Below are 13,270 nucleotides of genomic sequence, written 5' to 3'. Positions count from 1 at the left end.
CATGCTTCCTAGCGTTGTTAGGCGACTGCAAAAAAAAAAAAAAAAAGAAAGAAAGCGGAGGCGTCCAGATAGCCTCAAACCCCTCTTCCAAGAAATGTAAGATCCAGAGCTTTGGCTCATTTTAATAAAAACCTTCGCAGATGTATACAAATCCGAGCAACTCGTGCACCAAAGAAAGCGAAGCTGCATAAGGGTCGACTTACGCTCCTTACCCACGGCCTTCCGCACGCCTTCCGCACGCGTTCGGGCGCGCAGAAAAGTGCACATTTCGCACACATGTGCACACATTTCGATTTACACTGATCGTGCAAGCCCATTGCAATCAAAATTTTATGCACCTTTGTCTTACATGTGCAGTTTTCCGCAGTTCCGCACCTCCTTATGAGTGCGCGGAAGGTGTGTGAAAGGCGTTCTGCATTGAGTGCAAGCCGGCTCGTCAAGATTGAAAACTATCTACTGTGCCCTATAAGCCGATACACAAGGCAGCATTCCATACGTGTCCTGCGTCAGTGAAGCATTGTCCCCCGTATCATTTCTTTTCTTTTGCGAAATATGATTTGCAGGTTGCACGCGTCACATTTAACGAGCTCCGCAACACTATAGCAAATCTGAAGGACTGCCTAGTTGGACGACAAATTGCCGGTAATCCAGGACACCTTGCAAGGGGTGAGACTTCTAGCTTTTACATCAGACGAAATGGGCAATTTCACTCGACGACCAAAGAGAACCAGCTTGATGTCCAAAAATATGATCATGTGTCTAACGCAGTCGCGGAGCACGCGCACAAGTGTAATAGCGTCAAATATGACAACGACTGAATTGTCGCACAGGACAAGCACGGGGCAGATGGACTAATGTTCGTATCTTCACTCCAGCAGAGAGGGAGAGAGAGAGGAAAAAGAGAGGGAAAGGCTTCATTTTAGCTAGTGTAACAATGGCGGGCTAACCTCTGCTGAGGTAAGAGGGTAGAGGTAGTTAAGGGTGGTAGAAGCAGACCCAAAATTACACTTGTAAAATCCTCCCCAGATGCGTGCCAATCTAACAACTGATATATTAAAGACACCGAAGCTTTATAAGTGACTTCTCGCACCCTCCGAAAGAACTAGGGGTGCGTTTGCTGGCGTACCGCCTCGCGTGCGTTTTAGTGCGGTCGCGGCTAGCTGTTCTTAGTGAACGCCGAAAGCTTTCATCGCCGCAGTCGTAGAAACTATACTGGCTCACCTCAAACGTGCAGCCGGTACATCGCACGTGAGATCGAAAATGGCGAATTACTGCTTGAAAGAAAAAAAAAACGTGCGTATAAGTTATTGTCTGCTCGAATGAGATATATACGTAGGGTAACTCTCATTTCACAAGCATTGACAGCTACGTTTCAAAGCAGTTCGGAACTCCGGCACATGTTGCGTTAACACATACATTTGATGTCGAACGCGTCGTCGTATACGCCGGCCTTCGCCACACAAAAACCGTTGCGGAACACCCCTTAACAATTTCGCTGTAAAAGTAAGGGGAGAAAATTGAGTGGTGACATAGATGTAAATACGAGAGCAATGCGTTAGCATTGCGTCGCACCTCTTTGAGGTCCAGGATCCGTGATGTAAATCGTGCTCACCACATAGCAATGTGTTCAGGAGCTCACTCGACACAAGCCTTACCTCTTCGAGGAGCGAAGCGCGAATGACGGTTGTCCGGAACAGACCATCGGCAGTCGCGCTATATGTACAACAAATATATGAAACGATAGTGGGCGATGCTCCTGGGAGATCCGATGGAGGTCGATGGTTAATTTCTGGTTACTCGCACAACAAGCACCGCCTCGTTCCGGCTTCTCTCTCTCATGGCTCTCTATATAGTGATAACGACAAACGGCACCGTGAGATGTGGTTCCGATGTCCGTCCTTGTGTTAATTTAGGGCTACTCAGTTTCCCAGCTAGAACATGCCAACTATCCCTAATTACTGCCTTGGTTGACGAAACAAGAGCAAATGCTCGAAACTAATATGCGGGAAAATTCAGTTTTTGTTGTTGCTCGCTTGCCCCGTGCAAAGCTGTGCTCCTCATTTTTGATCTAATATCACTAACGAGCTGTTTAACCAGCCGGCCGCAGGAAAACTAATATAGGTCCAGTCTGGCGATTTCATTAGCAGTATTTTTTCAGCCACGAGTAAAAAAAAGAAAGCTATTCCATGGCGCTGCAGAAGGTCATTAATGGTGAAAGAAAAACAAAGTAAACCATGGGTTTCGCAACAGTGACCACTTAGTATTTACAGATGAATAAGCAAAATCAAAAGGCTACACGAGGCTAGCTGATCTATAAACTAGCAGTTGCGGTCATTAGACGGCAGGAAATGGTGTGGTTGTGAGGGGGACGAGGGGAAGGCAAGTGGCGGCGGTTTATCGAAAGAAAGTAAAACTAGAGAGCATGCCATACTTCAAGGTTTAGCACGCCTGCGGGTCCACTGCATGGTCGCGCCATTCAACCCAAAGTTGCGCCAGTCCTGCCGAATCAGCAGGCATGCGGACCACGCAACGCCCGTGCGCTTTGCTCCTGGCGTTGCTCTGCCTCTGCTCAGCACCATGGAGGTTTATGCGCCAATATGTGCGCGCCTACGACCCATGTGGTGAGTGTTTCCGGATCGTGCGCTAGCGATGTCGTTGTATTCCAAACAGCACGGAAAACTTGAAAAAGACCTGATGCGCATACTGCTCCGTATACCGTATGGATAGTTCAGCACGCGTTGTCGCTCGTCCACGTCGCTTTTCAGTGATTCGGCAGCTCTGATTTAACTGACAAACACAGTATTAGAGAAGGAAACATTCTGACGGCAGTCGCATGTACACGTTCAGGAAGCATGGTCTGTAGTTCCTTATGCATCAGTTATACTGTCTGTGGATGTTGTTGATATTTAGTCAAGGTTTCAGGATAGATTGTCTTGACATAAACACATTAGGAGAAACTCAGGGAGCTATAGAGAAGAAAATGTTAATGACGTAAGCTTCTAAGCAAGAATTTGGGGTACATTGCCTGCAACGTGAGCTGCCGCGTAACTTAAACTGGACTACGCGACACTTGCGACAACAACGTCTATGTGCGAAGCCGCGTCGACGCGACGATCATTGACGAAATTTGACAATGAGGACAGCACTTCACTCTGGCTCTGCAATCCGATCCCGAAGATAGTGTGCTGTGTAGTATGGGCATCTCTTGAACGCTCCGCAATGGCATAACGATTCAAAAAGCTACAGCTGCCACGAGAGAGATGGGGGAAACTGGCACACTCTTGCTCGAGGGAAACAAAGCGTTGCTATATATGCGACATCTCAAAGCTCTTACTTGTGTGAGGCAAACAGAGCAGTAAGGTTGCTGTTCTCTCGTGCGTGCATCTATACGCCCTGATATGTATAGAGTATCGGGCGGTTGCGCTGAAAGACTCTGCAAAGTCAGCAAGAACTATATATATATGGTTACATCTCACTATCAGAAAGGTAACTTCTTAAAGTGAAGTTTTCTTTCTCTCTTCCATTGGATTTCAACGTTGGTGCGTTATCCCAAATAGGTCGCGTATATGGCATGAAATTTCGACCGACAATTAAGTGCCAGTGAGCGCACATCTGTTCTACCTATTAGGACAATCAATAATAAGGTAAAACCTGTACATATAATGTCAGCTCACGTATATCTGAAATTCACAGACCTCTTGATGGTGCAACGCAGTCTATTCGATGACTTCCCTGATTTTCTTAACTTTCTTGCATCGGGACTATACATTGACGGCAGGCTAGATTTACGTCAGTTTGCGAAGAAACGCGAATTGTCTCAAAAGTGTAACATGTCCTCACCCCTCTAGTCATTGTCATCAGTGTAGACGCGTGCCGTCTTTTGATAGAACGTCGGTAATCAAGAAACATTGCGATAAGCACACGTGTCAAATTGCTGAAGCAGTTAGATTGTAAAGTGCGAACCAATGTGCGTTAGCCATGCAGTTCCCCACACCCTTCGTTAGGGCCGTCAAGAGAAGAAATCGATTTTACAGACGACGCTATTCATGTCACCTTAAGGGTATCTTTCTTTTTTCGATTTGTTTCATCATATTTATGTTAGCACGCTTTTCTTAAACCTTCGTTCGATAACCAGCGTGCCCGTCCGTCCTGTGATCTTTCGTGGCCTTCCCCGTGCGCTTGCGCGCTGCTTGAAATTAATCCTACTTGCTCGCTTCACTATCTCTCACGATCAGCCTGCTCGCCGGGACACAAGTTGGAACCAAATATTCTAAAAGTTGGAACGCCTGATCAGGCGAGTCGGTGCTCCTGTTTATTTTACTCCGTGGCCACATGGCCAATGAATAATGACACGTACTTACCGCGAATTCGTTTTGTTGTAAAACATTCATTTTCAGGTTGTACTGCACTTCTTGTTCGTGGCTGGGCCGCGCATACGCATTGCGTGCAAGTGCGCGGACGGCATTGCGAAACGGCAAACCTTAATTATGTGACGTGCCGTCCCAGTGACCCGGGCCAACCATTGATGACAAAAAAAAACTTACGTTCCACCATTATGACTTTTGTAACAGCCACTATGATCCCATTTGAGTGTAAGTTTAAGCGGTGGTTAAACGGGCGCAAAGCACATCATCCTCTGTATAGTATCTAGGCAAAGGCCCACTTAAGAGTAAGATTCCCAGGGGGAAAAAAAATTCAGAGATTAGGCAAAGGCATAATTAGAAGCAAGGACACCCCAGCCAAAAGTCCGCAGAGTTCTCTGACCTTACGGACCTGCCTGCAAAAAGCCGCTCCCCTGGAAGATGACAGCCTTTACTTTGTAATAGGGAACGTGGGCGGCGATTAGCGCAATCATCTTGCTTCTATAGCACGGCTTTTAATGCGAATGCTGTGTGACGTAACGTCCGAACTTGTAATTCGCGCGTGCTTTCATTTAACTGGTAGCATTTATCTCTAAACAGCGCGCATGCCATGTGTTCGAGCGGTTTAGAGACCTATACGCGCATTGGCACTCTTGCATTGCCTGCGGTACGCGTGTTCTGCTAATTGAGCTTGAAGAATGCTGGATTACATAGCTCTGCGCCCGGAGTGCTCGTCTTACAGCGGGACCTCATTTTTAACTCTTCATCAAAATACTGGTCTACCAGTTTTGCTGTCACAAGTCACAGAACAAAATGAATGAAGAATTTTCGGCGTGTGGAAAGCGTTGTGTTCACGTCTACCGCAGTTTACCCGGGAGCCCACCTCGAAGCGATGTTCCGCTGCGCAATGAAGTCGTTGCCGGATGACGTAAGCTTGTACTTTTGCGGCTTTTCTTATTCTTATTTGCCTTATTGGCCTGAAGAATGATGGACGTAAAGGTCCATCGGCTTGACTAGCAAACCTTTGTGGGTTATGTTGTGTTTGCTGTGTGCAGCTGCTAAGCATGCGGTTACACGCATATAAGCACAGCTGATACGCATAGCACTAGAATGGCGGTGACGGCGTTACAGTACCTGTGCGCACGATATTGAGTCTCTCAGCCATCGTAACATGGCAGCAGTTGTAAATTTCAATACCAAAACACCAAATTGTTATTTTGACCAGACGCTTCGGTTATTCTGTACATTTTCACCTGAGCAAATGGATAAATGCAGTATTGAGGAATGAATTCAAGTGGCGAAATGCTTTGCTATTTAAGTACCATTCCGGATTATGCAACTTTTTTTTTTCATGCAAGTTCCAAAACATCACGACAGGCTGTTGTCAAGCAACTTTGGATGGTCAGGAATTTTTGCATAGTTATGACGCGATAACATAATCCAACATACGTACGTATTTACGCACTACACAATGACAAGTAATTCTCCTTTACTCTCAAATCCAAATATTCTCAAATATCCCAAACGGCGGTTTTAAGAGGGCAGCACGCGCTACCAAAAATTATTCCACAGCACTCCAGTTCCATGTCCCTCATACTCGAGTATAGTACAGCTTTGGAACGTTGAATACTACCTATATTTGACCTTCGGTGTCTATAAAAATTGACTTGCCTATTGTTTGAGGGATTCCATCTAATACGCCACTACGAGTATTGTTAAGGTAACTACGAGTTACCTTTTTTTTTTTTAGTAACCGCGTGTAAGAGTGAAGGTGCTGAGCTCACCAGCCAAGTGATTGCTTGAGCTAATTGCTGAGTCATCTTCGAGGGCGTACAGCGCAACGGTAACAACAGGGACAAAAAAAATAAAGTACGCACGGTCAGCGCTTGTCCGTGTCTCCTTTCTTTTTTTTTTTTTGTCCCTGTTGTTACCATTGCGCTGTATACTCCCTCCACCAGACAAATTCGCGCTTGCAGTGAAAGGCGCGGGACGTCTAAGGCGAATATCCCAACGTCAGACTTTAAGCAGGATAATAAAGTGTCTTGCATTTCGAACCTGTTTTTCGTCTCGCTTGGCAATTTGAATCCAGCGCCAATTCGCTCTGCCAATGCAGACCTATATCGATAAATGGTAATCTTGCGATTGAATTTATTCCTCGTTTTCTATCCCTTCCTAGGTAAAAACTGAGGTTGAGGCCATTCTGAACCGCACTCCAGGCCTAGAGGTTCGCGAAGTCGCTGATTTGATATGCAAGGCCAACCGGCAGTCGGGAATCGTCATGGTACGTAAATTTGCTAAATTCCGTTGCACTCACGGGGCGAAATTGGCCGAGAACAACTTAGTGCACTATGCTAGATAATAGAAAAGACACTTAGGGAAATAAAGGAGCGTAATTGGGTGGGACGAGGAGGCGTGGCAGGAGGGGGGGGCGGTGAGGAAGTTAACTGGATTAGTGAAATTCAAGAGTTCTGAAATATAGCGTGAGCTTCGTTGGCCATAGAGAGCGGTATGGGCAGAGCGCTGTGTACAAGAATATACTGTAAGCGTTCATGATCGCAGGTTGATCTAATTGAACTACTGTAGAGGATGACGAAAGTAGAAATACGGCATGAATAAAACTAATAATCGTAAGCGAAATGAAATTCTCATTTGCTACCGAGAAAAGCGATCGCGTCGACGGGGACAACGACGACGTGAAAGACGACAGCGGTCCTTACTCCGATGGAAATGCTGTTGGAATTTTTCGAAGAGCATGCATCTTGCGACCCACAGCGAAGCTACCCCTCTGTTTTAAAAGCGCTCAAGTACCTTGAATGAGCGCATACGAAAACAGGGTACTTCGATTTTTTTTATCCCACGTATCAAGGCTGGAAAGGTAGGTAGGGGAAATCGATTGGACCAGGAAATTGATGGATTGAAAATTGGATAGTTTTACCTGACGGCAAGCCGTGCTATCCAGAAGGACTCGATGTTAAATGAACTGATACACACAGGACACACTAGACTTATGACGAACACGAAATACAGCCTACAGAAGTAAATTATTCCGCAGAAAAGTTCAAAGGACTGTGGGACATGAAATCTGTCTGGAGTCTGTTTCCAAATAAAAAAAATATGGCTCATTTACATCGCTTGAAACACGGATTATCCTTCAGAAGAAGACGTCCCGGTCAACTGAGGAGCTTGTAAATGAGAGACAACTGAGAGCTGATATTATCTCGCGCACAATCACAATGACACTAACGAAACATATGGACAGCATATATAGTATTGTGTTCGTCGCAGGAGTAAGGTGTAACACTGCAGCACTGCACATCGTACTAAAGGGATGTAAAGGGGCGAGAGCGTTCACATAAGAAGCTGTTTCATTGTAATAGAGAAAACAAATGTTAAGCTGCCTAAAGGAGAGGATACCGAGTTGAATGACTGAAAATTATTGAGCAGAAATTATAGCTACTAGTTATAGTTATAGTTATAGCTACTCCTCGCGTTTGCTCAGCAACTGCAGTCTCTGCGAAGCAACCGCGGCTACCCCGCAGCGTAAACATTCGGAATAGTCAGCGCTTGCGTCTGTCTTTCTCCGCGTACACACCAAGAGATGTGACCATTCCTTGTGTTCGAAGAGAAGCGAATATGTGACAACTTCGAATATTGAATTTTCAAATCGAATACGAAACGAATGGTAGTGACTTCGATTCGTATTCAGTATTTAGAACATTTACGCACCTGTAGTATTTAGATATGTATCTTACTGCGTTCCGTGCCCCCGTAAGCCGCTCTTCACCATTCTTCATTCGACAAGCATCATGCATCGCTTCCGCCCTCGTGATTTCGCTGCGTCGACCCTGTGCATCCGGCCGATTTTGTGTTTGCATATCGGCGTAGCTTATGAATAGTATAGTGCACAAACATAAACATTGCGTGAGGTTAAAGTTGTGATTTATGCAGTGCTAAATATCGCATGGTATTTACACATTGCGTGACATTAAAATAAGCACGATCGTACGCATCGCATTTGGTTGTATGGCGTATAATCACCAGCTTCACCAAAGCGTCGCTTCCCATACATTTCAACACGCAGGTTCGATCTCCGTAAATCCTTTTTTTTTTGTTGTTGTTGAAGGATGCTCGTCAAGAGCCTATACATACCTACCCATCGAGCCCCCACGACTACTACCAAAATTCCCGGTATGAGACAAACAATGCTTCGATGTTAAAATGTATTCACAAATCTCTCTGCACCTTGCGGCTCGCAATTGAGCCATCCATTACGCCACTGAGCTGTCCGTTGTCAACTGTAGTCTTTACATACCCGCCGTGGTTGCTCAGCGGCTATGGTGTTGAGCTGCTGAGCACGAGGTCGCGGGATTGAATACCGGCCTCGGCGGCCGCATTTCAATGAGGGCGAAAACACCCGTGAGCTTAGATTTAGGTGCACGTTAAAGAACTCCAGGTAGTCCTCCACTACGCCGTGCCTCATAATCACAAAGTGGTTTTGGCACGTAAAACCCCATAATTTTTTGTCTTTACATTTTACGCGGCGCTATCTCGATAAAATACTGGATTAGATTAAGACCAATATATTATATCCGTCACATTATTTGAACAGTAGCAGGCCAGGAGCCCCTAAGCTCTCATCACGCATGCGCCTGCTTCTCATGCTAGTACACAGAATATGTTTTTCAAATTGTTTTGACAATCACTTCATTCTTTGCATTTCAGTACGAGGAATTCCTTAATGAGCTTAAGGTGAGTAAAAAAATATAAATAGGACTTTCTTGCTTTTTTCCCTGTACGTGTAGGTAGTTCACTTCAACTCCGTCTCCAAACCCCTCCTCCCCCCCTCCCTCCACATCTTTTTTTTTTTGTTTTTCTACAGGAAGAAGACCAAGAGCGAACCAACACAGCCGTGCAAAATTGCCTCTCCGGCGTCAACAAAGAATTCGGCTTCACGAATTAACTTTCGGCTAAGCCCGAAAGTTAAATAGTTCTGGCTCATCAGTGCCTTGCTTTGCTTTCAGTTGAGTGGTGAGAGCTTTCCGGAAAACAACAAAAATTTGACGCACGGTTGGTGCGTTGTTTCCCAGATCTATTCTGAATTTCTTCGTTGCGATTTCTCAAATTCGCGAACAGTAATGGTTGCCTTGACGCACATTAAACATGTTTCTAAAACCTATGCCGTCTGTATTATTGCTGTCGGATCACGTTTACTCACGCGCCATCTATAAGCGGTGGTTATGTATGCCATACGATTCGGCATGACTAATCAGTTCTTCCTACAGAAGAGAAAGCGCATGTGCTTCGAGCCATGCCGTTACATGCACAAAGGTACGGATATGCGTTATTTAAAAACGAGGTCAAGAAACTGTGCTATTTATTTAAAGCATGGTCTTCAAGGGGCTATTCGCCTTTGTGAGGAACGTCACAATTCAGAGTGCACGCCTTCTTTCATCAAAGATGTTCCAGTAACCCAGCCACTCTCATGACCACATTTATTGAACTTCCTCCTAGGACACGCTGTATGCTGCTAAATACGTCATCGAAGTTACGTTGACAACTGCTCGTTGAAATTGGTTGTTGCGGTGAGCAAAATTACAGAAGGAGAAGATAGCACAGAGGATCCCAATCTATGGCTTTGGCCACAACTGAATATTTAGCGGACAGTTCCACATCTACTTCGCAGCACTAGCTGTTCCGTGGGTGGGAAACAAATTCAGTGGCGCTTTAGAGGTGAATGCGAAGGAAATACCTTAGCGTTACGTCGCACCTCTGAGTTGTCGAACTTATCACTTTAAACCACGTTCACCACACTGCAACATGCTGCTCAGGAGATCACTCGACACAAGTCCTGCCTCTTCGCGGAGCGAATTGCATCTCACCAGTGTTTCGGAGCAGATTACCGTCAGTCGCAATATGCGTGTGCGTGTACCTCTACCACGTGACCGGCTTCCCACATTTCGCACACATACACTTTCCTTTTCCACTTTGACACTCCTAATGCTAACGCGTTAAAAAAAAAGCATTGCCATATTCGCCGGAGAGCGAAGCACTGGCTGCGCGATAGCAAGGTTTAGCGTTGCGCTTGACCTTCTCAGACGGCGTTCTAACTATACTCCGGCCCGACTAATGCGGGTGCGCCAAGATTTCTTGCACCGTGAAAAACTTTACCACGCCATGTCGCGCCTGTAGGATACCGCACAGGAGCCACTATGCTGCCCGTAAAAATAAGCGCTAGTAAAATTACCTCACATACAGGTTTGAGCACTGATATTGCTTGGCACTTTTAACATTCGCTAGTCTGAGAAGATTTAAGATGAAAGGCGCGTGCTGTGAGTGTTGTTTCATGAAATTTGTTTGCAGACTGATATTTTCAATATACTGAGGAATAAATTAGTCACGTACGTAATACTTGCTACGAGCCACTTTAGTGATAGAATAGTGTAGCAACATAAACTGCATGTACAGCATGGCTTATAGCACGGCATAGCATGTAGCAAAGACATAACTAAATATATGCGGAGCCTCACGGCAACGCCGCCGATGACGACGAAAATTCGCTTGGAGTGTTCATATAATGGCTATCGCAATAAAGAGACGTTCTTTGACTAGACCACTCGGATATATAGTCAAATTTATCCGTCCCGTTTGAACCAAGAGCACAGGTCTGCCTTCCCCAGCGTTTATTGACCAGGCTCAATATACGTACCACGCAGCTATCACGACGTGTGATGCGGCTGGGGAAAAATGATGACGCGAACTTAATTGAGCCCGACAAAACTTATTCGTGGAATTTGAGCTTTCCTGTATGAGTCGAACTTGCTGAAGTTGTTGTACACCAGAAAGAATGTAGCGTGCGTGGCCGGAACCAACTAATCTCGCAGGCACGGATGTCTGAGACTTCCGGTAGAGGTGTCCTCTTAGTCGCGCCAGCGCTTGGGTGTGTCAAGAATGTGACCCGCATATCCCCGCATTCGTCGTTGCAGCGAGCTTCGTGGGTACAAAACGATCGTTGGCTCATATAAGGTAGGAATGACGATTTTGTTAGCAAGCATTACGTGAAAGTGATCGTGAGTTAAACAGGCTTTTTTCTTTAAATTTTTCTTTACAGAAGCTGCCATGAGAAACCTGTTGTGCTGCTACGTCTCGCTGTTGCTTGCAGGCGAGCTGGTTCGCTCTCAAGGTAAGCGCTAAACGTGTACGCACCGTGAAGGCGGCAGAGAAAAAAAATATGAGACGATGTCGTGTGGCAAATTTAACGACGAGAATGCTTCTTATTAGCCGCACTCTCCCCCCCCCCTCTTTTTTTTTGCATATCGCGCGTGTGTGTGTACGCTTCATCATTTGTCATCCATTCTCAATGGTACCCGCCTTTATCACGGTGCTGTTAATCCTTTCTTTATTTTTCTGCCATCGTTGAGCTGGCTTCTCTATGTACCGGACGCTTCGAGAATGCATTTGAGTGTATATATATATATATATATATATGCATGCTAACAGTGCGGTGGTATATGGCGGCGCCAGTGACACAGCACGTATTCTTTTTCTTTTGCATATATTTTCAATCTCTTCATGTCAACTTGACGACTTTATCTGCAATAGCAAGCTCTGCATGCATATAGCGGGACCGACATCTTCAGCATATATTCATTAAACTCTCTCTTTCTATCCCTCGAGAATGCAATATGAGGCATTGAAGCTTCAGGCATAGTTTCTTTCTTTTCTCTTTTTATTCGCTATTTTGAGAAATCTAGAAAGTACATGCATATACACTTTGCTAAATCGCGAGTTGCTAATCATAGTTCCATGCGTACTTATATACCTTTCCTAGTGACAGTCTTTCACCGGCTAACAAATGTCTAAAGTTATCGCCCGGCGTGACGCAAGGCTTACTGTATCGATCGAAAGTTTCTGCAATGCTATCGTTGGTTCTATTTGTTGTTTATGTTGTCGCCGAGCCTTACACATTTCGATGATGACATGCAAACTGCGAAAGCGCTCGCCTACTGAGATGTGTGTGCGCGTTAAAAGACCCCACGCGGCAAGAATTAGTTCGTAACTTTCCAATACAACGCCTGACGTAGCTCCGCTGTTGCTGCGGATAGTAGTAGTAGTTGCCCAGAGCTCATGACGCTTAGCGACAATGAGATATGCATCCCATTCCTTTGCATATAAATCCCTACCGTTTATGGTAACCTTGTTCCAATTAACGTATACTGTTTTAACGTTGGCTACCAATGAACTTGCATCGGACTGTCGTGCAGTATCAGATGCTATAACGTTACCAGCTATTGGTTTCCATTTCAGCGTTCGATTCGTTGGATAATAAAGCTCCTTCCTCGCAGCGAAGCCATTATGCCAATAAATAAAAAAGCCCGTTTCGGCGCAAAAGACGGAACGCCGTCGCGACAGGTGGCGTCAAGTCGCCTCCAATTCGAGGTCGTAACATTTTCTTTTTCGCTTCGTTTCCAGAGCCTGCAAGTTGTCTGGACCGGAGAGTTCTGCTGAATACTGGAAAGGAATATCTCAGGTCTTTGGTAGCTAAGCTTATACCAAAGTACGTCAAGGACTACATATCTGGCCTGCCCCAAGAAGAATTCAAAGGCATGCGGGAGATCCAGGACTATCCGTAGCTTTTCTTGCTCTTTGTTCTTCGCATTCTCATATAAGTGACGACAAGCTGCAAAATAAATTGGTAGAAAGAAAGCTAACGCGGTTTCTGTTTACACCGGCTTCACCACGGGTCAGTAAGAGCCACGAAGCCTGACGTATAGTGCTCCAACATCCCCGTCCCGCGTAATAGTGTCACGCGAAAAATAGTCGCACTCGTGCAGAAATGGCCGATGGAGATACGTAATGGCCAATGTACGTAGCATCATTAAAAAAAACACTTAGCGGTTTGTTAAGTCAAA

At 45.4% G+C, this 13,270-nt stretch overlaps 1 protein-coding gene across 2 annotated transcripts; it reads left to right on the top strand.

Annotated features, from left to right (window-relative positions):
* Window positions 1–2,370: 2,370 nt before the first annotated feature.
* On the top strand, window positions 2,371–13,059 carry LOC142577766 (uncharacterized). 2 transcript variants are annotated; one of them, XM_075687220.1, is made up of 5 exons: window positions 2,371–2,621; window positions 5,228–5,289; window positions 6,538–6,642; window positions 9,084–9,110; window positions 9,241–9,537. In XM_075687220.1, the coding sequence occupies exons 1-5, from the start codon at window positions 2,516–2,518 to the stop codon at window positions 9,319–9,321; spliced, it is 381 nt and encodes a 126-aa protein (XP_075543335.1). In that variant the 5' UTR covers window positions 2,371–2,515; the 3' UTR covers window positions 9,322–9,537. The 2 variants fall into 2 exon arrangements, with proteins under 2 accessions (XP_075543335.1, XP_075543337.1); XM_075687222.1 differs by lacking the exons at window positions 5,228–5,289; window positions 6,538–6,642; window positions 9,084–9,110; window positions 9,241–9,537 and adding exons at window positions 11,470–11,541; window positions 12,831–13,059.
* Window positions 13,060–13,270: the final 211 nt, after the last annotated feature.

Source organism: Dermacentor variabilis, chromosome 4, assembly GCF_050947875.1.
Source record: "Dermacentor variabilis isolate Ectoservices chromosome 4, ASM5094787v1, whole genome shotgun sequence".
Classification (NCBI taxonomy): domain Eukaryota; kingdom Metazoa; phylum Arthropoda; class Arachnida; order Ixodida; family Ixodidae; genus Dermacentor; species Dermacentor variabilis.
This window is presented reverse-complemented; position numbering and strand designations above follow the sequence as displayed.